This window comes from Balaenoptera musculus, chromosome 13, assembly GCF_009873245.2.
Source record: "Balaenoptera musculus isolate JJ_BM4_2016_0621 chromosome 13, mBalMus1.pri.v3, whole genome shotgun sequence".
NCBI lineage: Eukaryota > Metazoa > Chordata > Mammalia > Artiodactyla > Balaenopteridae > Balaenoptera > Balaenoptera musculus.
In genome coordinates this window covers 2609595-2635271 of record NC_045797.1, presented here as the reverse complement: position 1 = coordinate 2635271, position 25677 = coordinate 2609595, and the positions used below count along the sequence as shown (strand labels likewise).

The 25677-nt window shown below is 49.0% G+C and overlaps 1 protein-coding gene across 1 annotated transcript in view; it reads left to right on the top strand.

Annotated features, from left to right (window-relative positions):
* Positions 1–16832, top strand: part of MRPS9 (mitochondrial ribosomal protein S9) — a 92066-nt gene extending 75234 nt beyond the window's left edge. The window contains exon 10 of the mRNA XM_036873465.1: positions 16724–16832. Within this exon, the coding sequence (XP_036729360.1) occupies positions 16724–16817 (94 nt within the window). The 3' untranslated portion in view covers positions 16818–16832. The remainder of the gene's footprint in view (positions 1–16723) is intronic.
* Positions 16833–25677: the final 8845 nt, after the last annotated feature.

Genomic DNA, 25677 nt, shown 5'->3' with positions numbered 1-25677 from the left:
GCGGTCCTTCTGGGTTTAACCACTCAGAGGGCACAAGCAGCGAGAACGCTCTGAACGTCCCCCCATGCTTCCGGTGCCAGGCACTGTCCGTGCACAAAAGCGCCCTGGCAGCCCAACTAGACAACCTCGAATGGCAGCCCCGTCTTTTCCCAATGAGGAAGCAGGCACAGAGATGTCGAGTAAGCGGTCCAAGGCCACTAGGCTAGCAAGACACGTAGGGTTCAAGGCCAGGCAGTCTGAGCCAGAGCCTGCACCCTGGCTGTCTCCGCCACCTCTCAGCAATGCTCCCTAAGCCGGGGGCCGAGGGGCACGCCTCAGCTCCGCCATTCTCAGACAGACTGTGAGAACTGGATTGAAACCCCTGGAATTTAAATCACTATTCTATGTGTGCATTATCCTGGAAGGATGGGCTTCAGTCAAAATTTTCAAGGGGTTTGGGGACACTAAGGAGTGTCTGGGCCTTGGGGGGTCAGTGCTCACCTGTTCCTGCTCCATCAGCGACTGCGGGCCAGCAACCACCAGCTCACCTCCGCGCTACCACGAGCTTTGGTGGAAGTCAGGGCCCACCTAGGCTGAGCGGCACAGGTGAAGCACTAAACACAAAGACCAGGCGGGTGACAACCATCAGCTGTGAATAAACCATAGTCACAAGATATCAAGGAATTATTCTTAATTTTGTAACATGGGATAATGACATCGTGATCATGTTTTGTTTGTTTTGTTTTTCTGCTGCGTGGCATGTGGGATCTTAGTTCCGCCACCAGGTATCCGGCCGGTGTGGAGTCTTAACCACTGGACCACCAGGGAAGTCCCCCATGGTTTTTTTGTTTTTTGTTCTGTTTGTTTGTTTTTAGGTCCTTAGCCTCCAGGGATAGGGAAGTGGGGAGCAGATGAAAGGAAAAAAAGAGAAAATGTTGACAATCTTTCAGGCTGGAGCTGAGCAGTTGTGGGTTCATGATACCATTCCCTCTACTTTTGATTCTCTTAAATGCCATAATAAAGTTTTAAAAATAAAAATAAATCATAGCTACTGTTCATAACAAGATGTAAATCTCGGAGCCAAACAGAAGTTACTTTTCCCAGAGAGGGAGTGCGCAGCCCCCACCCCGCAACCTTGCCGGTCTGCCAGGTGCCAGGCTTCGGGGAGGGAAACAGGTAAGAGGTGGGTCTGGCTCCCGGGGCCTTCTTCCCGCGGCAGCCCCTCCTGGCGCCGCGCCTTGGCGCACTTAACCTCCCAGGCTCGGCTTTGCTCTCCATGAAATGGTCTGACGTCCATCCTTGGGAGAGCTGCGCGCGGTGGAAGGAGGTGGGTGGGTGGGAGCGTCTCCAGGGTTGCCCAGGTGAGGCAGAGTCTGGCCTTTTCCGAAGCTTGCTGGGGACGCGGGGGTGGATGGAGAGGATCGTGATTAGGAAGGAGGAACGCTCACTCTCTCTCTCTCTCTCTCCCCCTCCCTCTCTCCGTCTCCCTCCCTCCTCTTCCTCTCCCTCGCCCCTCGAGGGGCGGTACCCCGGCCCCTGGGGGGAGGTTTTCGGCCGAGGACCCGGGAGGGCGGCGGGCGGGGGAGGACGGCTCGGGTCTGGGCGGCCGCAGCGGGTGGACCGCGGCGCGCCGGCCCCTCCCACGCGGTCCCCTCCCGCCCCGTCTCCTCCGCCCCATCCTCCTCCCGGTCCCCGGCAGCCGCAGCTCCGGGAGCAGCCGGCAGCGCAGCGGCCGCGCAGCCTTTGTCTCGGGGCCGCCGGGCGGCGGGCCCAGCGCAGGCGTAAGTGACCGGTGGCCGGGCCGGGGGGCTCGGCGGGGAGCGGGCCGGGTCGCGGGCGCTCCCTGCGGGTGGGCGGGCCGGCCCGGTCGTCCGGGGCTCGGGCTGCGCGCGCCACGCGAGGCGGTGCCGGCGCGCGGGGGGCGCGGAGGGGCCGCAGCCGAGGGGGCGCCGAGAGGGGCGCGGGGCCAGCCGAGCGGTGCCGCTTCGCTGGGCGCAGCAGCCTTGCGCCCGCGGACGTGCGGCTTGGGTGCAAATCCTGTCGGCTGTGTTCCTCCGGGCAGAGGCCGCGCGGGGAGGCGGGAGGCAGAGAAGACAGGCGGTGATGAAGAAACGGGAGAGGACCGGGCCGGCGTCACCATCACGATCAGCCACCGCCATCACCACCGTCACCACATCCACCACCATCACCAGCGCTGACCGTCGCTCATACCCCCTCCCGCCCCTCCCCTGTGTAACGCCAACTTTATCAGATTATTTCCTTTTCGTGGGTAATACTTTGAAAGAGCGACAGAGTACCTCAGATTAGGGATAAGCATGTCTGCGGGGGGCAGGCTGTCCGTCGTCTGTCCGTTAGCTGCCTCCGTTTTCCCATCACGAAAAGGGGCAGTCAGGCAGCGATGCTTTCAGTTTTTCTATCTCTGGTTCTGGAACGGTTTGGTAAATTGAAAAAAAAACCCAAAAAACTCCCTCTCTTGGTAATGATGATGATGATAAAGTAATATCCTCACTAAATTAGATAATCAGGAGTTTAAAATTTTTCTCTCCTTTAATTTTTGAGTGTGAAAATACCAGCAGTACATGGAGACATAAGGAAAATGAAACTTTCACTAAAACAATACCAAGAATAGGAACAAAAGATGTCCTTTGTAGAAAAATCACCCAAGTGGGCGGAGGGCAATGAGTCCCATCTGAAGCGTAGAAAGTGCCCCTTTAGTGGTTCGTGGCTCTCAGTCTCATTACTTTGGATGCATGTAGTGTCCCTTGGGTGTTTTTCACCCTACCTGAAGAATGTTTTAATTGCTGTTTCAACACTGGCTTTTGCCTGGTCCAAGGGACCGGGAGGCAGCTGGAACAAGTACACATCTCCAGAGCCATGGGGACTGTTGGGGAGCCCAGCGTGAGAAGCGCAGGGACCACCTCCTTATGAAAAGTAACTTCCAGAAAACAGGCACCTAAGTCCCCTCCACTTACTACTGCTTAGAGACAAACCCTGGACGTCCGCGTTTTGTGTTCTGGTCCAAGACAGACAACTAGACAGTTCTACATGTCTTGATATGCTTGGAAAATTCTCTTGCTCAAAAGTCAGGATAGCAGGGCTCCTTTTTAATAGGGCCGTAGTGGTTCACGCCATGTCCTGTTCCTACAATTCAAGAAGGAAACGATACTATCAGGCACACTGTGGACCCCACTGAGCAGCTGTTGCCATTACTGTAGTTAAAGATTTCTCAAACATTGAAATGTAGCTATACTTCATTAACTCGATTTGGAAATGGGGTTTTTAAATAATCTATGTGATTCTGTAGAGAATGACTTTGAAATAATTTCTTTCCTTGAAAATATTTCAGGGCCTCAACTTTGAGTAAGGCATAGTCACTGTAAAACTATCTCAATTCCAGAACAAAGACTTAAGGAATTACTTCACCATGTTTTTAGTTCTGGATCTTTGGGAAATAATTAGCTCCTTAAGGGACCTTTATGCCTTTGGTTGTTAGTAAATTCTATTGTTATATCCGACATGAGTTGTTTAACCCATAGGAATATTTATATCCCCATATGGGTTATGCTATGAGTTTAAAATAACTTACTTCTTTTTACTGATGTATGATTTACACATTTAAAACCCACAGCTCTTCAGTGTACAGCTTGATGGATCTTTGCCTATGTCCACCCCCATGTAACCTCCACCAGAGCAAAATACAGAAAACCTCCATGGTCCCAAATGTCCCTTTGTGCCCCTTCCCGCTCCATTGGCTGTTCTCAACATAGAAAACTAGTTTCATTTAAAATCATTTCTTTTAAATTTCCCCCCATTAAATCTGGTTGGCCTATTCCTTTAGCAAATGCAGCTGGGTGCAGGCCCTGGGCCCGGCACTGCATAGACAGGAGCCTCCCCTGGAGATGCAGATACGGTGGATAACTAAATAAGCAGAGGTAACACAGTGTGTGCAGATACAGAGGGTTATTGGAATGCAAGGGAGGCCGTATCCCCGTTTTTTGGGGGTGTTTCTTTTTTTTCTTTTTTTTTTAGGTAAGAAGTGGATTTATTTAGAGAGAAACACACTCCACAGACAGAGTGTGGGCCATCTCAAAGGCAAAAATGGCCCTGTTTTTGTTTTTTTTGAGGGGGAAAGGGAAGGCTTCTTGGAAGATGTGAATTTTTAAGTTGGGAACTGAAAAATGAGCAGGAGGTAGTCAGTAAAATGTAGTCGGAGGAAAAGGAAAGTCTATTCCAAGTGGGAGGAATATCACGAGTGGTGGCTCAGAAAGAAGAGAGCGTGGAGTGTTCAAGGAACAAAAATAAGTCAAGGCCAGTTGGAGCGCAGGCTGGGGGAAAAGAGGGTGAAGGACAGCCAGGGAAGCAGTGGGGGCCCATCAGGAGACTCTGAGGCCGCAGTGACGCCCTGCGCTGCAGGCAGGGGGGATTCCTGGACTCAGGCAGGATGAGACCTGCTTTGTCAGCCGACTGCCGTGTGGTGGGGAGATTACAGGAGGCACGCGGGGGGCAGGGACAGGCGCCATGGCATCCGGGTGAGAGACTGAGGCGGCCTAGCCAGGCAGTGGCAATAGGAAGAAACAGGTGGACTTGGAAGAGCTTTAGAAGGTAAAACCAACACAACTTGGCGTTTGACAGGCGAGGATTCCAGGATGACCATTAGCTTTCTTAGATCTTACAAAACCGGTGGATGATGGTACCGTTGGAAATAATTGGGTGGGGTGGGCAGAGAATCTAGTTTATATAATATCCTTTTTTTGATATATGTCTTTCCGAATACATTTGATCTCGGTTGCCAGTTAGCTTGTGGAACAGTTAGGTAGAAATATCTACCAGGAAGTTGTAACAGGTATTTACGGAGCACATTCCATGTGCCAGGCATGCTCTGGTCACCTGGGCTGCAGCTGTGAACGAGACGTGGAACCGTGTCCTTGTGAAGCTCACATGTAACAGGCCAGAGCTGCAGCCTCGGGGCTGCCGGCTGTAGGTGGCGATGAAGGCTTCAGAGTGAATGAATTTGCTCGGTGAGATTTCAGTGAAAGAGCAGTAAGCCTAGGGTAGATCTCGAGGGATACCGGGAGACTACAAAGGAGACAAGGAGAGATGGCAGAGAAAGCAAGAGAAGTGTGGTGTTCGGGGGGCTAGGGAGTGGTCCCCAGTGCCACCCGCAGCTGAGAAGTTATGTAAGATGAGGACTAGGGATGGTCTCTTCCCGTGCTTCTCAAAGTGGGGTCCCCAGACCAGCAGCAACAGCCAGAGACTTAGAAATGCAAATTCTTGCGCTCCACTCTGGACCTCCTGAATCTGAATCTGAAACTCTGAGTGGGACCCAGTACTCTGTGTGTTAACCAGCCTTCCAGGTGATACAGATGCTCCCCAAAGTTTGAGCACCACTGCTTTACTGCATTAATCGGTAAGAAAGTCAGTCACTGGTGCCTGGGAGACTTGGTGAAAGTGATTTCATTGGAGTTACAGCCTGTTTAGGCAAACTTTAAAAATCTTTAACAGGAGTGTTAGTTTTGTTCTATTTTTTTTTTTTTTTTTTTTAGAAATTTCAAATCTTTTTTTCTTTTGCACGTTTGAGCTTTTTCCTTTCATCTGCTAGTTGATAATGGATTCATGTTTTGTTTCACTCCGTTCAGTATGATTGTGGGCGTTATGTTTTTATCTACTTTGAAACACTTCCATTTATCTGTAAGGCCACCTACATCATTGATAATTGGTTCACTGCCCTCAACTCTGAAATGGAGGAATTAAAATGGCAAAACAGAGTGCAATAGTGAAGATAAGTGAATCTCAACTCTGAAGGGCAGCCTGAGAAAACACCTAGACGCTTAAATTAGCTCTTCCACAAAGTTCCAAGACTCTGTCAGGGATGCCTTTCTAATTATTTGAACTCGTTATCATGTGAAGTAATTGGATGTGCGCCCTTTTCATCTAAAGGGGTCCAACAACATAACCCTAATGACTGTACTTCTCGTGCACTTATGAGGAAGAAGGCTCTTAGTAACTAGGTCTTTTCCTGGCTCTTTTGTTGGCAGACTCCCAAGTATTTTATTTCACTTGACAGGAAGAATGAGAGCACATTACTGTGTTTTTCTATCATCAGGGAAAATCTTTGGTCGATTTTCAAATGAGAAGACACTGGTGCAGATACAGGCACACCTCCAAGATGCCGTGGGTTCGGGTCCAGGCCATCGCAGTAAAGCGAGTCACAAATTTTTTGGTTTTCCAGTGCATATAAAAATTACATTTACACTATCCTGTAGTCTATTCCGTGTGCGTTAGCGTTGTGTCTAAAAAGACAATGTGTGTACCTTAATTTAAAAATACTTTATTGCTAAAAAAATGCTAACCATCACCTGAGCCTTCAACGAGGCATAATCTTTTTTGTTGGCGGGGGGTCTTGCCTTGATTTGACAGCTGCTGACTGATCAGGGTGGTGGTGCCTGAAGGCTGGGGTGGCCCTGACAATCGCTTAAAATAAGACGACAATGTTCGTGGCACCCCAAAACAATTACACAAGTAATGTCAAGGATTACCGATCACAGATCACCGTAACAAATATAATAGTAAAGAAAAAGCTTGAAATATTGCAAGAATGACCAAAATGGGACACAGAGACGTGAAGTGAGCCAATGCTGTTGGAAAAAATGGCTCAAATAGAGTTGTTCAATGCAGAGCCGTCACAGACCGTCAATTTGCAAATGACACAGTATCTGCCAAGCACAATGAAGGGAAGCACAGTACAAGGACGTGTGCCTGAATTACTTTTATTGCCATCCCTTTTTCAAAATGAAAACTTTTTATAAGAATAAAAACTGAAAAAAAAAAAAAAAGAATAAAAACTGGTAGGTAGTTCCAGTACTCTGTAGAGTGACAAGCACAAAGAAGGTCCTCAAACGCTGAGTGCAAGGATGGATGGATGGATGAATGGATGGGTGCATGGATGGGGGAGGGGCTACATGGTTGGATGGATCAATGGAGGGATGTGGAGACGTGTTCGGAAGGGCAGATAGAAGAATGGATGGATGGATGAGTGGATAGATGGGTAGCTGGATGGATAAATGGATGGGAAGGTAAAAAGATGGCAGGACAGAGTTGATCTGCCTAAAAAGAGGAAAGCAGTCTTTTAAAAAAATATTGTTCCCCCCTGTGGAGCGTACAGTGAAATGAGCTGAAGATGTAGAGGGTTTATTTCTAATGTGATCTTGCAAAATCCTCTAACATGTCTGAGCCCCTTGTGTGCAAGGGACTGTAGGCCACCCCACCTGCTGTCAGTGTTGTGCTCAGAACCAGACTGTATATGACCGTGAATGTGGTGTTCACGCTGTAACGTGTAAACTGTAAATAATTCCTGTTACGTGTGGTCAGATAATGGATTTTAAATATGTTAGGACTGCGCTTTGCTCAGCCTTGGGGACACGCGGCCCACACAGGTTTCCGTGGGCTGCCTTTTATTCCTATCGGGATCAGGCAATAGAACAGTCTTTGGCTTAATCCACTGGTTCACGGAGCATGGTATGCAACATAGAAGCACATGGTACCAGCATGTCAAACCGGGGATTTATTGATTACAACAAGATGAAAACATACAGAAATTTGATGTAAGGGGAAATACAGACAAATTATAACAGCGGTGATGTTCCACTATATGTAGCAGAAATTGGGAAGGTGGCAGGTGCATGAATGGCCGATTCGGGGGTGCCTGTAGTTTAACCTGTCTGAGAGTGGGGTGCATATGATCATCTGAAATTACTGGCTGCTGAGAACATGTCATGAGCCAAGGGCCCTCCAGTGGCCACGGCGAGCTCTCCTCCTGCCCCTCCGTTTGCGGGGCGTGATCCTTTGAGTCAGGCCAGCTTGTCTCTTCACTGAGTCCGAGTGTTTTCTGTGCCCACCATTCTATTTAATGAGTGTTGCCAGGGCCGCGTTACAGGTCGGGAAGGAGGAGGAATATTCCGTGGTTCCTTGATGAGACCCCAGAGCCGAGACTCAGGCTCAGGTGTTCTGACCAGTCCAGGTCCCTCTGACCCAAGAGCGTCTCCTAACGTAGCTCCCAGCAAAGCCTGTGTCGTGTCTCAGCGGTGTCAGCCGGCTGATCTTGTCTGCGTGTTTGTTCTTTTCAAGAATCATCAAATGGGTGGAAATGGGATCAGAACTGCCCAGCCCCCAGCAAAGGGCACGGAGTGAACACAACGCCCAAAGGAAGGTGTGCGCCCCGCCTGGGCTGCGGGTCCCCGCGTTAAGTGTGGGCACCTCCTAGGCTCTTGTGTTCAAGCTCAAGTTGAATGCTTACCAAGCAGGAATGAGCCTCTGGCCATTCACGTGGGGAACATCCGTGCCTCAGGGGGCATCTAAAATGTAAAGACAGTGGGCTTTTTAGCAAAGCAAAGGATACTTGAGACCTCTCAGGATGCAGTTTTTAGCCAGTCTCTGTAAAACTGTCTCTTTGAGCCAATTCACAAGAAGAAAATAGATGCATTCATTCATATAATCCATTTATTCATACATTCTACAAGCATCTATGGAATGCCTACTGCGTGCACAAAGCCTTAGGAATTAGAAAGGTTTTTTTCTAATGATCTTTCTCTTTGCATCCACTTAATCTTTTACAAAAAAAAAAAAAAGAGAACAAAGATGGAAATGATGTCATAAAGAAAAAGGATTTTTGAAATTGTAGGAATACTGATGAGAACATCCTATTGGCTTTCATGTTCATTATTGGCCTCAAACGCTAAACTCTGCTACAGAACCTCTTGGAGCTCCAGGGGCTCTGACGAGAGCTTCTTTGCTGATGTCATCAAAGTCATCATGGAACATGGTGCTCGGATTTTTGTTTGGATGGCAGCACATTGTTGTGTATTTTCTGAGGCAGAAGGCTTGTGTGTGGCGGTCAAACCAGGTCACAACGCTTTCTATAGGAAGCTGTCTCAAATCAGGGTGAAAGTGCCAGAACTTGGAAACAGGCAACCTGAGTTCTGAAATCACCCTGTTCTTGAGTGGAAAGAGGGCAGGTTTTGCAGTCACGCGGGTCTGCATTTTGAGGCCTAACAAGGCCATGTACCGTGCCGGTGAGTCATTTTCTTTTCTGTGCCCCGGTCTCCTTATCTGTAAGACAGAGACACTTGTAAGGACATTGAAGGGTCAGCTAACGCTTAAACTGAAGGCTCCCCTAGCCCAGGCACCACGGGAAACCCGCCTCCTGCGTTATTTCATTTAATCCTTGAAGCATCCTCTGGAGGGTGGGGGCCCCGTTATCAGCCCCATTTTACAGACGAGATAACCAAGGCAGTACAGAGCCGTCCTGCAGTAAATTCAGCGCACGTCTAGTCGTTCCTCTCTCTGGCTGTGTGCCAGCTGCCCTGGCTTCGCTTTCCTCCCGAGCCAATGGAGACGCCGGTCCCCACCGTACCGCTCCCTGGGCAGCTGACTCCTGGGGATGTTCACGTAGAACTTTGGCTGAGGAAGTACTTTGTGGTGGGAAAGTGGGCCGTGGGTGTCACGTCGGTGGAGCCACGGACAGCAAGCGCCTCCCAGGCCGGGCTGCGCGCCCGCTGATGGCCGAGGTGCCCCCGGGAAGGGGTCTTCCCACGTCACACCACTGGCTTCAGCTGCTGTCTCCACACCTCCTCATCCCATCTTGCAGTCTGACTGTGGGTGTCTCTGTCCAGCAAGACATCTGGGCCCCGGCTGCGTTTCGAGGCTGGGGGAGGGTTGAATGGGAGCAAGAAAGAAATGGTGAGAAATAGTGGCGTTGGCATCTCTCTGTGGATGTGATGGTGTGAACCGAACTTCCGAAGCGAAGTAACTTTCCAGCTGCTCGGCTGCTTCCTGCCAAGTGGCCCGTGACCACCCGTGACGGCGGCTCTCGCCCAGGTGGCCCCTGTTCCCGTCACAGACAGAATCGGACTGTCCCGTCCACCCCGTCCAGGCCGGGCTTAGCTCCCAGCGGTGGCAGGTGCATGTTTTGTTGGGTGGTCACTGGACAGAGTGCAAGGAGGAAGCCCCCTGGCCCCAGCCCCTCGGGTGGCTTTCCTGGGCTTGAGGAGCAGAGGACAGAGGCCGCGGGGACTGGTGGGGAACCGGCTCCCTCTGGCCGCCAGCGGCATCTTTCCTACTACTTCCCAGCCTCTCCTTTTCCACAGGAAGGAGGAGAGTGGAGGGCGGTCATGTGGATGACTGGCTGTGACTGTGTCTACACACTAGGCGGAGATGGTGCACGGTTGTGTCAGTGTGAACCTGTGACCCGTCTGCCGGCTGGCCTCTGCCCCCTGGTTGTCCCGTGATGACCCTTAGCTTGCTTCCTTAGGAAACCTGTGCCTCCGTTACTAAAAGCATTGACTATCCAAGCCCCTTACATGCAGTGCAGGACTAAGAAATGTACATATTCTTATGGGAAAGTATGTTTTTTGTCTGATGCTCTCAATGTAATAACAGAAATAAAATCTAACTGAAAATAAACAATTAGCCTCCTCGATTGTAAGTTGAACAAAATCTTAATGGGTGCACTTGCTCATTTTTCCTGTCTGCTATGTCAGAGGAACAAAATGGACAAAACAAAACACATTTCACACCTTTACTGCTGATTGCTGTTGACATTCAGTGGGCATGACTTTCAGCCACAGACAACGAAAGAACGTTGTTTTCTACCTCTGCAGATTTCGTTAACAAAGACTACTCACCCTGCAGAAAGCTTTCTAGAGTATTCTGCCTTATGTGGTTTCCCAGAGACACGTGGGTAGAAAAGAATTTTTTATTTCTTTATTTTTGGCTGCGTTGGGTCTTTGTTGCTGCGCATGGGCTTTCTCTAGTTGCGGCGAGTGGGGGCTACTCTTCGTTGCAGTGTGCGGGCTTCTCATTGCGGTGGCTTCTCTTGTTGCGGAGCACGGGCTCTAGGCGCATGGGCTTCAGTAGTTGTGGCTCGCGGGCTTCAGTAGTTGTGGTACGTAGGCTCAGTAGTTGTGGCGCACGGGCTTAGTTGCTCCGCGGCATGTGGGATCTTCCCAGACCAGGGTTCGAACCCGTGTCCCCTGCATTGGCAGGCAGATTCTTAACCACTGCGCCACCAGGGAAGCCCCAGTAGAAAAGAATTGGAACAGGAGAGAGAGGCCTGGGTTTTGGTTCTGACTCCACCTCTGTCTAAGCATCTGACATTTGCAGGTCTTTCACCCCTGCCCTAACGCCCCCGTCTTGAGTCTCCGTTTCTTCTTCTGTAGGATGGAAGGTACGCAATTGCCAGGATTCTTCCCAACGCTGCAGTGCTGTGATTCTGTGGTTCTCTTCCTTCGTGTGCCTTTCCGCATCCTTTTTCTCTTACATTCTGAACTCGACACCCGTTAACTGGATGTGCTGTTACCATAATTACCCAATCACTGAACACCCCATGATGGAGAATAAAGTCACTACTATTTATGCTAAACTTTTTCATTATTTTGGAGGGAGGGCGGGCGAGAGCTCCATGCGTGAAGCTCTAATTACAGTAATGTAGTACATTAGATTATAGCTCTCTTTTGCCCTATTTTATTGATGATCATAGCTCAGGAAATCCAAGCCAAGATTTTTATTTCCGCGCCCACATTCCCCATATCCCATGCGTCCAGCCGGAGGCCAGCTCTCCGGAATGAGAAAAGGTGGACTGAGGTTGTGACTCTGTTTCGGAAGGAGCAGTGAATGGGGTGGCGGGGCTGCATTGGCCCCGCACAGCACTCACCAGTGAGACACGCCTTCCGGTGCCCGCCTGGGCGCCAGACCTCTGCATCTTTGGCTCAAGGCCCACTGACTGAGCCCCTCACACTGGGAAGCCCCAGCCTGTGCTGAGGGGAAAACACAGAGGCGTCCTTCTAGAATGTATGTTTTCTTAAGTACATTTGCAGAAGAAATATTAGCCAGATATTAAAACAAACTCAACCTTACAATAGAGTAGAATGCAAAACTTGCATAAATATTTAACGTGAAATAGAATGCTTAAAAGAAACGTCGAGCAAATAGAGGCTAATTTGGGCTCTCCCCCCAGATCCTCACGCATATTCTCCTACCGTTCAGGGCACTTTGGTGGAAAACATTGAAAATGGTAACTGCTAACATTTATGGAGCGCCATCAGATGTTCTAAGCATTTGAATGGGATTCTCTGCAGCTTCTATAATTATCCCCATTTTGCAGATGAGGAATCGGCGGTACAAAAAGAAGTTAGATAATTTGTCCAGAGTTTACAGAGCTCGTAAGTGGCAGAGCTAAGACTCAAACCCCAGCAACTTCTCCGTTCCCTCACTCCTCACGCTGCCAGCACCCCCCTTAAGAGAAAGCAGCCGCACCCCAAAGGGTGGACTGTCCACATCACAGACAGAATAGGTAGATCTAATGCAGGGCGAAGAGCCTTGCCCTAGAGGGTCTCCACAACTGACTTCAAGACAAGTGTGGTGAATGTATCTCTAAAGTGTTCTTCCTGGACCTTCAGAGGAGCCCAGGGCAGAGCAGAATCTCCTGAAACTGGCATGTATTCTAGGAGTAAGCGTAGGCTTTTCTGCCATACCTCCTGCCTCCAGGTGAAGCCAGCTCTGGCCTTCCATCCGCTGATGGGCTTGCTCTCTTCCCTGGACTACTGAGCCAAGAAGACCTGGTTTTAGACAAGAGGAGACACCCTGCCAGGAGCATACATTCTGCCTTGTCACTATGACACGGACTGAAAATATGCTCAAAGAGAGATGTGAGCAAAAGGCTATGAGAAGCTGTCAGTTCTGCCTTGGGTGATCAAGGAACCGTTCCTTGAGACAGTGGGCAAGGAGGGGCATTCCAAGTGGAGGAAAAGCATGAGTGAAGGCCCAGGGCCAACTGCACAGCATGTGTCTGGACTCTGGAAGTGAGACATTTTAGCCACGGTATCAGATTGTATGTGAGAGCAGAGGAAGGGAAGGCTGTCCATGGGAAGTGGAGCCGTTGTATGGATGGCTTTGAACCCCAGGCTAAGGAGTTTGAGTTTTACGATGAAGCTGGTGGTGAGCGGTCTAAAGTTAGGGAGGAAGAGAAAGGAAGGATAGAGACTTATGCCTCAGGAGATCAACCTGCCCGCAATCTGCAGGACAGAGGAGACTGGAAGAAAGGGAGAGGCTGTCCGTTTGGAGACTAATTAGGGAGCCATTTAAATAACTGGAGCAAGAGATAATGAGTGTGTGAACAGGGGAAAGGCATGGAATATGGAAAGGGGCATCCTCTTAACTCAGGGATCACTAAGGAGGTAGTATCTTCACATATTGTCCTGATATTAGAGCAATAGGAGTAAGAAGGAGCGAGACGTGACTCCTGAAACAGAAGAAAGGTGGTTCGATTCAAAGAAGTACGGGTTTCTGCTCCCAGAAAGATGGTGTAGAAGTGATTGTTCTTACCCTTCCTGCTAAGTAGAGCTCAAAATCCCTGGACATTATGCATAAAATAAACAAAAGAAGACTCTGAAAAGTGGAGAAAAGGAGACAGATCCACCAGGGACCTTAGAACTTGAAGGATAACACAGCAGTGAGTTCCCTGTGTTTTATTTCGCCTCTTGCAACCCGGAGTCTCATAACACAATACCCAACTCATCTAGGCTTCAACCCCAAATCACTTATCATACAAAGAATCAGGAAAATCTCAACTTGAATGAAAAAACTCAACCAACAGATGCCAACACCAAGATAATATATATGTTAGAATTACCAACAAGGATTTTAAACGAGTCATCATAAAAATGCTCTGAGCAATTATCAACACACTTTACACAAATGAAAAAGTAGAAAATCTCAGTGATGAAATAAAACATATAAATAGGAATGAAATTGAAATTTTAGAACTGAAAAGTGCAATAAATAAAAAAATCTCAGTGGATGAAGTTAACAGCAGAATGGAGGAGAGAGAGGAAAAAAATCAGTGAACTTGAAGATAAATAGAAATTACCGAAAGTGAATAAAAGAAAAAATAGACAAAAGGAGAAAGGAAGGAAGGAAGCAAGGAAGGAAGGGAGAGAGAGAGGGAGGGAGGGAGGGAGGGAAGGAGGTGACTTAGAGGCCTGTGAGACTATAAAAGATCTAACATTCATGTCATTGGAGTTCTAGGAGAAGAGATAAAGGGCGGGACTGAAAAAGTGCTCAAGGCAATAATGGTCATTATTATTCAAACTAGAAACCAATAACAGAAAGATAAAAGGAAATCCAAACACCTTGAAACTAAATAACACACTTCTAAATAATTCATGAGTCAAAGAGTAAGTTTCAAGGGAAATTTAAAAACACATTTAACTTAATCAAAATGAAAATACAACATATCAAAATTCTTGGGATGCAGCTAATTCAATGCCGAGAGGGAAATCTACATCATTAAATGCTTACATTAGAAAAGCAGAGAAGTCTCATAACAATAATCTAAGCCTCCATCTCAGGAAACTAAAAAAAAGAAGAGCAAAATAAACCCAAAGCAAGTAGAAGGAAGAAAATGATATTCAATCAGAAATCTATGAATTTGAGGGGATTAAGAGGTACAAACTATTATGTATAAAATAAATAAGCTACAAGGATATATTGTACAACACAGGGAATATAGCCAATACTTTATCATAACTATAAATAGAGTATAACCTTTAAAAATTGTGAATCACTATGTTGTACACCTGAAACTTATATAATATTGTACATCAGCTATACCTCAAGAAAGACAGAAAGAAGAAAGAAAGAAAGAAAGAAAGAAAGAAAGAAAGAGGAAGAAATCTGTGAATTTAAAAATAGAAAAAGAAAATCAATTAAACAAACAAAAAGCTGGCCCTTGGAAAAAATAAAGAAATTGACAAATCTCTAGCAAGACTGACAAAGAAAGAAAGAGAGAAGATGCCGAATCTAATACCAGAAAGGAAGTGGCATATCACTATAGATTCTGCAGACATCAAAAAAGTAATAAGAGAATAGTCCAAGCAACTCTATACACATAAATCTGACAACTTAGATGAAATGGAACAATTCCTTAAAAAGTGCAAACTACCACAACTACTCCAATATGACATGGATAATTTTAATAGCCCTATAACTATTAAGGAAATTAAATTCCTAATTTTTAAAAATTAATTAATTTATTTATCTTTGGCTGTGTTGGGTCTTTGTTGCTGTGCACGGGCTTGTCTCTAGTTGTGGCGAGCAGGAGCTACTCTGCATTGCAGTGCGCAGGCTTCTCATTGTGGTGGCTTCTCTTGTTGCGAAGCACGGGCTCTAGGCGTGCGGGCTTCAGCAGTTGTGACACGTGGGCTCAGTAGTTGTGGCTCGCGGGCTCTAGAGTGCAGGCTCAGTAGTTATGGCGCACGGGCTTAGTTGCTCCACAGCATGTGGGATCTTCCCAGACCAGGGCTTGAACCCGTGTCCCCTGAATTGGCAGGCGGATTCTTAACCACTGCCCCACCAGGGAAGCCCTAAATTCCTAATTTAAAATCTCCAGGCCAGGTAGTTTCACTGGAGAATTATACCTAACATTTAAAGAAAAACATCAATTCTACCCAATGTCTTCTGGAAAATAGAAGATGAAGGAAAACTTCTCAGTCCTTTTTATGAAGTCATTATTACTCTGATATCAAAACCAGAAAACAGGGCTTCCCTGGTGGCGCAGTGGTTGAGAGTCTGCCTGCCAATGCATGGGACACGGGTTCGAGTCCTGGTCTGGGAAGATCCCACATGCTGCAAAGCAACTGGGCCCGTGAGCCACAATTACTGAGCCTGCGCATCTGGAGCCTGTGCTCCGCAACAAGAGAGGCCGCGATAGTGAGAGGCCCACGCACCGCGATGAAGAGTGGCCCCCGCTCGCCACAACTAGAGAAAGCCCTGGCACAGAAACGAAGACCCAACACAGCCATAAAGAAAGAAAGAAAGAAAGAAAAAATAGAAAAAAAAAAAAAAACCAGAAAACAACAGTACAACAAAAAGGAAAACTGAACACTATGAAAATAGGTGTATCTTCTTCTGAGAAATGTCTTTTCAAGTCCTTTGCCCATGTTCGAATCAGGCTGTCTGTTTTTATTGTTGAGGTGTAGGGGTTCTTCATCTATTCTGGGTATTAATTCCTTGTTGGGTGTATGCTTTGCAAACATTTTCCGTCAATGGCCTTTTCACTCTGTTGATAGTGTCCTTTGCTGCACAAGAGTTTTTAATTTTGATGAAATCCAATCTATTTTTTTCTGTTGATGTTTCCGTCAAATTTGGAGATTCCTTGGGGCATCATCACAACATGGAAACACAACATCCTTTGTCCTTGATGCCTACACTCCTCTGTGGTCCCCACCCGGCACCCTTCCCCACCCAGCAGAGCCTGTGGGGCGCAGTGTTGTATGAATTCTCTCCACCACTCTTGTCTCGCACCAGATGGATGGCAGGATGTTCGTATGCATCCTGGGGCTTTGCAAAGAACTACACAGCACAGAGTGGGGCTGAAAAAATGTTGGAGAAATAAATAAAGAGGTGACTGAGTAAATGGCTCCTGGAAGGAAGAAGTTGGCCTCTGAGCAGGCTGTAGAGCCTCAGACCTGACCGCTTTCAAAAGCTCTTTCTTTCTTTCTTTCCTTATTGTCCTGGAAGGTTGCCTCTCAGTGAGACCTGGCTTTTATATAATTGTTTGCAGTGTAACAATACTGTTCTGTGGCTCTGAGGCAGTGGTCTAATTTCCCTCCTTCTTTAATGAAAAGGACATGTCTTCTGTGGGAAATCGGTGATTTACTGAGTGACCAAAGACTGTTTCTGTTCCTAATAGAAGCCAGTACAGACAAGCTGCTTGCTGGAAGGAACAGGACCAGCTACCTCTGAATAGGAAATTGCTTTCATCGCCCCTGGTGTGTCCTTGCTAATGTGGAGTTGGGTTCATCCTGATGTTCTCCCTCAGAGGGACAGCCCTCCTCAGGACATCCAGTCCAAACACCTTTTTCAATGAGCTTCGTGCGTGTAACTCTCCCGTGAGCTCCAGGGCTCTTGGAACACAGATTCAATCTAAAATCAAAATTGAGAGCACTCATTCCATAATAAAAAAAAAAATCTCCTGACTGAAGCATGAGTCGTTGTTAATGATCCTTTCCTAATTGTTCATTCCTTTTAGGACTGCTGCTGTCACTCTCAGATAAGGGGTAGCAGGCGCCAAAGCCTTAGGAAAAAAAATAATAGGAGAAAAAACATGAAATTAAAAAAATTCAATTAACTTTTCGTGCAAATTGGAGAAAAGCTGTCACTATAAATTGTTATTTGATTTTAGCAGTGAAAGCCCCCCAAGTAAGTCTTCGTTGTTCGTCTGGAGTAAGTTTGAAAAGTCATGACATTCCAGAAAGAGCAGGACTTGGAACTCAGACAGACCTGGATTTGCGTCTGCACGGTGACTCCCTTCTCTCTGTATGATCTTGTACACGTTATGTAACCAGTTTTAACTTCTATTAGTTCCTCTGTAAAAGAGGGATATAATGAAAAATGCCTCACAGAGCTGACATAAGATTAAACAAAACAGCATTTGTAAAGCATGTAGCATATGCTCAATAAATAACCCCTCCCCTCCCTTCCCCTCCCCCCACTCTGTATGTGGCATTTGTTGTGAGTATAGCCATTGGGGGGTGGAGTTACTTGTTAGGTGATTACTAATTTAAAAAGTGGTAGTCTAGTGGTAGACCAGATGACCAAGGCCATGAGGACCAAAAAATGATTTTGTTTTTTAACTGAGATGTCATCTCTTTTATCCACTCATTCTTTCATCAAACATTTGTTTCTGCCTTGAGAAAGGAGCCAGTGGTGGTGAAGGATTAAAAACTGGGCTTGTCCTTGGAAGCTTGGCCTGATTTGCAGTTTGCTTTTTCTTCCATGACTTATTTCCAAATTGTCCCCAGATATTTGGGTTGGTTTGGGTGAGCTGCTGTGAGCACAGTGGTCGGTGTCTGAGCCCCCCGCTTTACTGTGCGCTCCAAGGATGGGCTCCATGGGTGTCATTCACGGCTGCATCCTGGCGCCCAGCATGCCACCAAGAGAACCCTCAGCATCACCACTGACCTCTGCCCTGCATCCAGTAAATAACATTTTTGGTCTCATATAATTCAGTATAATTTCCACTTTTTCAAGTCCCGACTCAGAGAAGAGGCTGAGCAGGACGTGGAATGTTTGGTAGCTTGGTGGTTTCTCTTTCATTCACTGGGGCAGGAAGGGAATGGTGTGCCTTCCTCTAGGTGCTATTTCCACCTTCGTGAAAGAGCAAAGAGAAATGGCGGTGTATTCGAGAAGAACTTTGCAGAGTTAAAGGGTTTATTAGAAATTGTAAACAGACGACACTGTGGAGCCCAAAGGCAAGGGAGGATCGTTGGAATCCTGTTCACCAAAGAGTTACAAGACTCTGCCTTATTTTTTCATCACAAATGTCTCCATTCTTACTCCCTATGGAGAAATCTGTCTCCCGAGAGAGTCATAGTTCCGTCTCCTGGAGGGTGGAAGCCTCCCACCTTGCTGCTCAGACGTTTTCTTCTGCTGACAGAACAGAATAGAGGTGCTGACCAGTCCAGGAGCTCAGGTTCAGGAGGGTGGACGGAGGTGCCAGAGGCTTCCAGGAAGAGGCAATGTTTCTAGTCTTCATCTTGGAGAAGCAGATTCTCAGCAGAGGCGTTTTCATGGTCTGTTCTCACTTTTAAAGAAGTTCAGCAGGCAAGATTAGTGTCTCTCTTAAAAAAAAAAAAAAATGTTGTCCCTAGCATTAAAAAACAAAATTCAACGAAGTAAATTTCAAAGATCTTGTTGGCTTTATTCAAAGATTTATGAATCAAGAAGCATCTCATTCAGCAGATAGAAAAGAGCTCTCAGGAGCTGGACCAAATGAAACAGTCTTATAGGCCGAAGGGAACGGCAACAAGAAGCTTATACTTGGCAAAAAAGCAGGTTGGGTATGGCAAGATCGCTTTCCTGGAGGGGCCGGATGGCAGGGGTCCACCAGGCAGGCGGCCAGTGCTGGTCAGGCAGCTCCTGACGGACTGGGTTAAGATCCCATTTCTGGGAGAGCGGAAACTGTCATTGAGTTGAGTCTCGGCTTGGTGACTTAGCATGAACGACTCCATCTGAGGCCTGTTGTCTTGCTGGAACCCCTCCCCCTCTTTGTAACGACCAGAGGTGACCACGTACAACCAGAAAGCCCTCCTCCACCTGGTTGCCCCACGTTTCTTCAGAGGAGTGGCGGCACGCTGGCATCTCATCCGTGGTGGAAGAGACCGTTTCCTTGTCTCAGCCATTTTCTCCTGCACTCATTCTGTTCATGTATTAAACATCCCCTACCGTGGACCAAGGCAGTGCTAGGCCTCTGGGGACCGATCCGGGGGTCATAACCTCCATCTCCCAGGAGTGCAGGCTCTAGAGGGGGAGACAGAAGGAAGCAAATGGGCTCAGCGCCATTTGGAGGGGTTGTCACTGAGTAGCGTTCTGCCTATGTTCTCTTCTCAGAGTTATGGTTTCAGGTCTTACATTTAGGTCTTCAGTAAAAAAACACTTTCTGAACTTCCCTTGAGGCAGGTCATAAAACCCTCATGTGCGAGGTACCCTCCCTATATCCACAGGAAAGGGGCATCCTTATCTTGGAATAGAAAGGGACACAGATGAATCTGAAGGAAGAGAAGTTGCTCTGTTTCCTCAAGTTTACTATACTTAGCTTGCACTCTCTGTCCTGTTATATCTTTCCACAGCCTTCCACTCTTCATCAGACCCAGCATAAAAACACTCAGATCTAACCATTTCTTTGGGGCTTCATTTCCTTGTTAAGGCTCCTGTGTCATGTGAAAGTTTATTAAGTAAATGTGTATGCCCTTCTCTTGTTCGTCTGTTTCTCACAATAGGGGCCCCAGTCAAGAGCTTAGAAAGGTATTTCCCCCCCCACTACAGACACACAAAATGACTTAAACAAAAGAGACACTTATTTATCTTCTACATAGATGCTGAAGTGTAAGCAATTCAGAACTAATAGGGTAGCTCCATGGTATTGGGACACAGGCTCTTTCTACCTTGTTCTGTCATCTGTCAGGTGGTCCAAGATGGCACACCACCAAGACCACCTGGCTCCAGTGAAGTGGGAGGAAAGCGTGCCTCTTTCCTCCCAGGTCATGGCCCACAAGTTTCCCACATCCTTTTTGCTAAACATCTGTTTGGCTAGACCTTAGTCACGTGGCCATACCTCGCTGCAGGGAAAATGGGAAACATTGTCTTGTGTCCCGCTAACTCTCTGGGGTTCTGCTACCAGAGGAAGAACGGGAGGATGGAGAGGGTGACAGCAGAAGGTGTGGTTGGAGGCATGTTGAGCTTCAGGTGCCGGGGGTGAGTTTCAGGGAACATACGTGCAACCCGGAAGAGAGGTCTCAGGACTTAGGATTCATGAGTTCCATTAGGAAGCCATAAGGTATCTGATCAAGGGAGGAACCAAACAGATGTAGGGGGACAAACGTTACATGTTATTTTGGGGGTCAGTTGGAGAGAGGCAAGGCAGAAACTGGATCATTCAGGAGCTGTTATAATGACCTAGAAGACTTTGCAGACAGCCACAGGACTTAGCAACTGATTACATAGGAGGGAAGAGGCAGGGGGAGGTGACAGTCTGAGTGCCTGAGAGAGTGACGATGTCATTTCTAGAAAAGACAGGAAGAGGGACAGAGCTCACACAGGGTGCGTGGATAAGGGGCTCGGTGGAGAGGAGGAAGAGGGGCTTGGTTTTAGATGTTTTAATACGAGATGCCACGGGTCACCCCGGTGGCAGTGGATGGAGTGGACGGTGGTGAGGGCCCAGGCTTGGTGTCAGAGCTCAGAGTTCAAATCCGGGTTCTGCCACTTCTAAGCCGTGTGGCCTTGATCAAGGGTGTGACCCCTCTGCACACCACTGTCTCCGAGTAAAATCGGAACAGTAAGAGAACTCCTAAGAAGGATTGCATACATTCCTGTCAAACACACCCACAGTAAGTGCTGGTACACGTTTGATTTTATTCTTACGAGAGACAGCTGTTAAGTTGTGTAACGGGCAGTTGGAAATACAAGCCAGAAGCTCAGACAAGGGTCAGGAGGTCAAGACTAGGGAGTCTTTGCAGCACGGTGGGGACGTGTCAGCCGGGCAGGGGCGAGGTGGAGGCGTGCGGACCCTTGGGGAGCGGGCACGTGCGGGAGGGGCCCCCGCGCCGCTGTGGTCCCTGCACCGTGGCTGTTGCTTCCGCAGCTCTTTCCAGGCTTGCCATTTTCCAGCAGTTTCCTGATGGTTCCATGAAGCCTCTTCCCCACTGGACTCCATGAGCCAAGCCCCGAGCTGCATCCCAGCTCCCAGCTCAGAGCCCAGCACACAGTCATTATTTGCTGTTTGAAGGAATCCGGTGGGGAAGGAAAACTTGCGGGGTGGGGGGATGGGGATTTGTGTTGCCGCAGAAGAGCACTTGATGGAGAAGAAAATGCTACGACGAGGCTGGGGCGGAGGGAGGGCAGCCTTGACCTGGTGCCCTGTGGTTCGCGCAGCCGCGGTCTACCCAGGCTTATTAAACGGCAGAACGGTTTTCCTGAGAACGGAGCCTTGAAAGGCCGTCAGCCAAGCAGATCTAATCCATAAGCAAGTGAAAAATAAACAGCTGGTGTCTGGAATGGCTGATCAGAAGCTGGGGAGAGAGGTGTGGCTCTCTCCGGGGTCTCCCGTCCCCTCCGCAGGGCACATCCCTGAGTCTCAGGCCACATCCAGTGACTGACCGCTGATGTACTGCCGGGGGTTGCCAAAGGCTCTATGACCATCATACATGATTCTCAGGGCAGGGAAACGATCTTTCCTCTCTTCTGAGAGGGAAGACGTCACGGGTGGGTAGTCCGTGTCCTTCAATCATCCATCACTGTCAAGACACACGCAGACGCGCCGGGACTCTACAATGTGACCGTGTAAAAGGCGCCAGTCCTATCCTAGAGAAGGCAGGAAGGGCCCTCGGGGACCGTCCCCTGCAACCTCACGGCCTCATTTAATGATGAGAAACCGAGGCCTTGGAGAGAACCAGGGGATCAGAGACAGCTTTACTGAGCACGGAGGTGACCTGGCACAGCGCTGGTTGCTCCCCGTGTGTCCGTCACTTAAGCCTCATACGTGCTTTCTTGTAGGTTGTTGGAGGCGCTAACGTGTGTCTTACTCAGGGAGGGCAACGCACTTGCCCACAGCCCCAGGGAGCGGCAGAGATGTGGCCCAAACCCCGAGTCCTTGCCTGCAGTGTGGCCGGGGACGAGGTCACGTGGTGCTGACACCCCCGGGGAGCAGCAAAGGGCTGCTTGTTCTTCCTGCTCCCTGGTCGCCAAGGGTGGCTGGGGTCTCCTCTTCGTCACCCTCAGGCGGGGAAGGCTCCAGCACCAAGGGCCAGGAGGGGCGAGGGAGTCAGGGGCGCACCTGCCCTTCAGCATCAGCCAGAGGGCACCCCTCACGGTTACTGGCCAACGAGGGCCACTTGCCGCGCTCAACCTCAAGGGAGCGGAGAGGGCGACGCGACGGTGCGGCCGGAGACCCACGGGGAATTCCTGGTGGCTGCGCCGATAGCCACCAGCCACGCCCTTCCCATCGCCCCGCCCCGCCCAGCAAGCGCTGAGATTCTCCCCCGGGGGCAGAGCCCTCACTGCCCTCCTGTACCGCATTTTCTGCTTTCCCAGACCGTCTCCCTCTGCCTGGCTGAAAAAAAAAAAAAACAAAGCAAAACCGTTATTCTTTCTTATGGCAACTGCATAAATATAAATATGTTGCTTTGAGAAGCTCCTAAAGACTCAGAGAACAGATTCTCCTGCTGGGCTTCCAGAAACCAGCCCTGCCGCCACCTTGATTTTGGACTTCTGGCCTCCAGAACCACGAGAGACTAAATTCCTGCAGTTCTAAGACACCAGTTTGTGAGAACTTGTCAGGGCAGCCCTAGGAAGTGGACACGCCGTCCGAGAAGCATTCTATTTCAAGCTGAAGATTAGGTATGTTCTTTTCCTCTCGTGCATTAGCTCTTATCCCTCCTAAGATTTTTGAAACTTCTAGGCATACGTGGAATTACTATTTTGTACCTCATACAAATAGAAGGCCACTGATGGGCCTCAGCCTGTCCTTGTAGTTTCCCCTTGAGCTCAGGTCCTACGTCCTCTGTAAGCCACGGCTGCCTGGACCAGCCCCGAGAACTCCAGCCCTGATAGATGCTCTGGGACAGAAACAGCACATGGGCTTTGGCCCCATACGGACCAGGATTCCATCTCAAGCTGCGCCATTTAAACCAGTGCCTGTGGCTTTGGGCGAGCTGGTTCTCCGGCCTGAGAGTCATCCACTGAATTGTGAAAGGTTAACCCTTTCTGTTCCACAGCATTATCATAGGAGTAAATGGAATGGTTTATGGGAACACTGGCCCAGTGCCTGGCACATGGAAGCATTGTTTCTGCTTTGAGTGACCAGTGCGGGCAGAGAGCCGGGTGCCTGAGTCTCCCGGGCTCCTCAAAGCATTGTAACAGCTGCCAAGTCGGCGCTCGGAAAGCACGAGGTGGTCCTGCCTTCTCTAGGTCCAGGAAGACAGTGAACTAGCTTGGCAGGTGGAGAGCAGACTCAGCAGGGCCTGACTGGTGTGGCTTAAACTCACGTCCTGAAATTCTATTTTTGCACTTGCATCCTTTGGGAAGTTATTCTGTTTATCCTGGGCTTTGCACTTGCATCTTTCGAAGCATCGGTGGTAACTCAGGAAGTCCCCACCACCCCAGTGAGAACGAGCTAGCTTATTAGAGTCTTGCCCCGTAAGACGGGATGCAGTTAGGAGACCCAGGGAGCCAGAAGGAGGACTCAGTTCAGACAGGCGCGTCCCCGGAGGCCATCCTGTCCTTTGGGGTGCGCGGGGGTTGGCTGAGGCGCAGAGCTTACGGGATGGGCTGCAAGGTTGGATGTCGGTGGTCCCCACACCCCAAACCTTCGTAGTGGCTCTTCTGCAACCAGCCAGGGGGCCCAGGCAGGACATTCCACCCCCTGACCTCAGGTCCTCACGCGTTAAATGAGGGTGCCGGGCTAGACAAACCAGGGGCCCCTCAGGCGGCGAGGTCCCTGACATCACTAACTAGAGCTCTCCCTTTGCTCTTATGCCTGGATGGGGGCCTGTCCGTTACTATGTGCTCGGCTTCAAGGAGCAGGAAATGCAGCCAAAGGCGGCTTTAGCAATAGAGACACTCGGTTAACTCAGGGAATAAAAGACTCACACTCTGGGGCTGGACAAGCTACCGGTCAGCCCCCCGGGGGCCTCACGTCCCCCTGCTCCGCGGGCCCATCTGGTTTTTCTTCAGCCTTGCGTCCCCCCAGCAGCACAGAATGGCTTGGCCCCCGCTGCTCCTGGCAGCAGGAGCACAGATCTTTCCCACGAGTGACTCCCCTCGCATCCCATTGGTCAGGGCTGTGTCACACGTCCCCAAACCAGGCCCCGCCCACCTGCACGGATGCCCAGGTGTGTCTGGACCAGATCCGAGTTCTGTTGGCGGGAGAAGAGGAGAGATGCCTGGTAGGGATGGGGGAGGGAGGGCTCCAGCTCCCTGGCCACGTCGGTGACATGGTCACAACCACGGCTTTCGGAGACAGTCCTGGCCGGGATCACGGCATTAACGACAGCTTTATTCCTATAGAAAATAAAACTAGTTTAAGGATAATCTGCTTTGCAAACCACTTCTGGGAAATTCCATGCACAAAATGTGGGCCTGGTCTCTGTTTTACCCCCAGCCTGTGTAAGGGGTGCCTCGTTGGGGGCCTGTTGTAGGCAGGCCCGGGGTCCTCAGGACAGTGGTCTCCATCGTGATGCCAAGGGTCTGGTGAGCGAATCAGAGAGCAGAGGGGTCTCCATGGAAACCTCTAAGGACCAGTTGCCCCACACAGAGCATCCGCTGAAGCCCCTCCAACGGGGGCCCGGCTGCTGACAGGAGGCTGATGCCTGTCTCCGCTGTGTTCTCCCAAAGGCCTCAGCTGCCCTTGATTTTCCAGTGGAAACAGTTTCCGCATCACAGCCCAGTGTAGACGCCAGAACCTGGGCAAGCGGGCGAAGGAGCGGAAGTGAGACAGGGAAAGTGAAGGCGGGCACTGCATGAGATTCTGTTAGAGAGGAGAGATGTAAATGGACAACGGAGGCTGAAGGAGTGAAAATAATGTAGTTTTAAAACTATAGACTTCGGGCAGCGGGATCTGCCCCAGGCAGCCTGCTGTGTGGACCAAACACAAGATGTGGAGATGGGCCACCCTGGCTCTGACATTTATGACTTACGTGATTTGGGACAAGAAGCCTAATATCCCTGAGCCTCAGTTTCCTCATTTGTAAAGTGGAGACAATACCTTCCCCATAGGGCTGTTGTGAAGATTACAGGTAATACTGTTAGAGTCTCGGGCATGCGATAAAGTAAAACAATGGAAACTTTTTCTATCTTGAGGGTCAGTATGATGTCACAGAAAGAGCACAAGCTTCAGGCAAGAGAGGCATCTAAGTTATATCCTGTTCCCTGTGGCTGTCGACAGGTCATTAAACACACCTCTCTGAGAATCTGCAGGACGGACCTGCTGTCTACCTTGTCAAGATGAGACAAAGTGTTCTTTAAGTATCCAGCATGGACCGGGTACATAGTAACTTCTTAGTAAGTGGTGCATATTGTTGTTATTATTATTATTATTATTGCCAAATTTTCCATGAAAATGTAGTCAGTTCCTGAACCTGACCTTTGGTA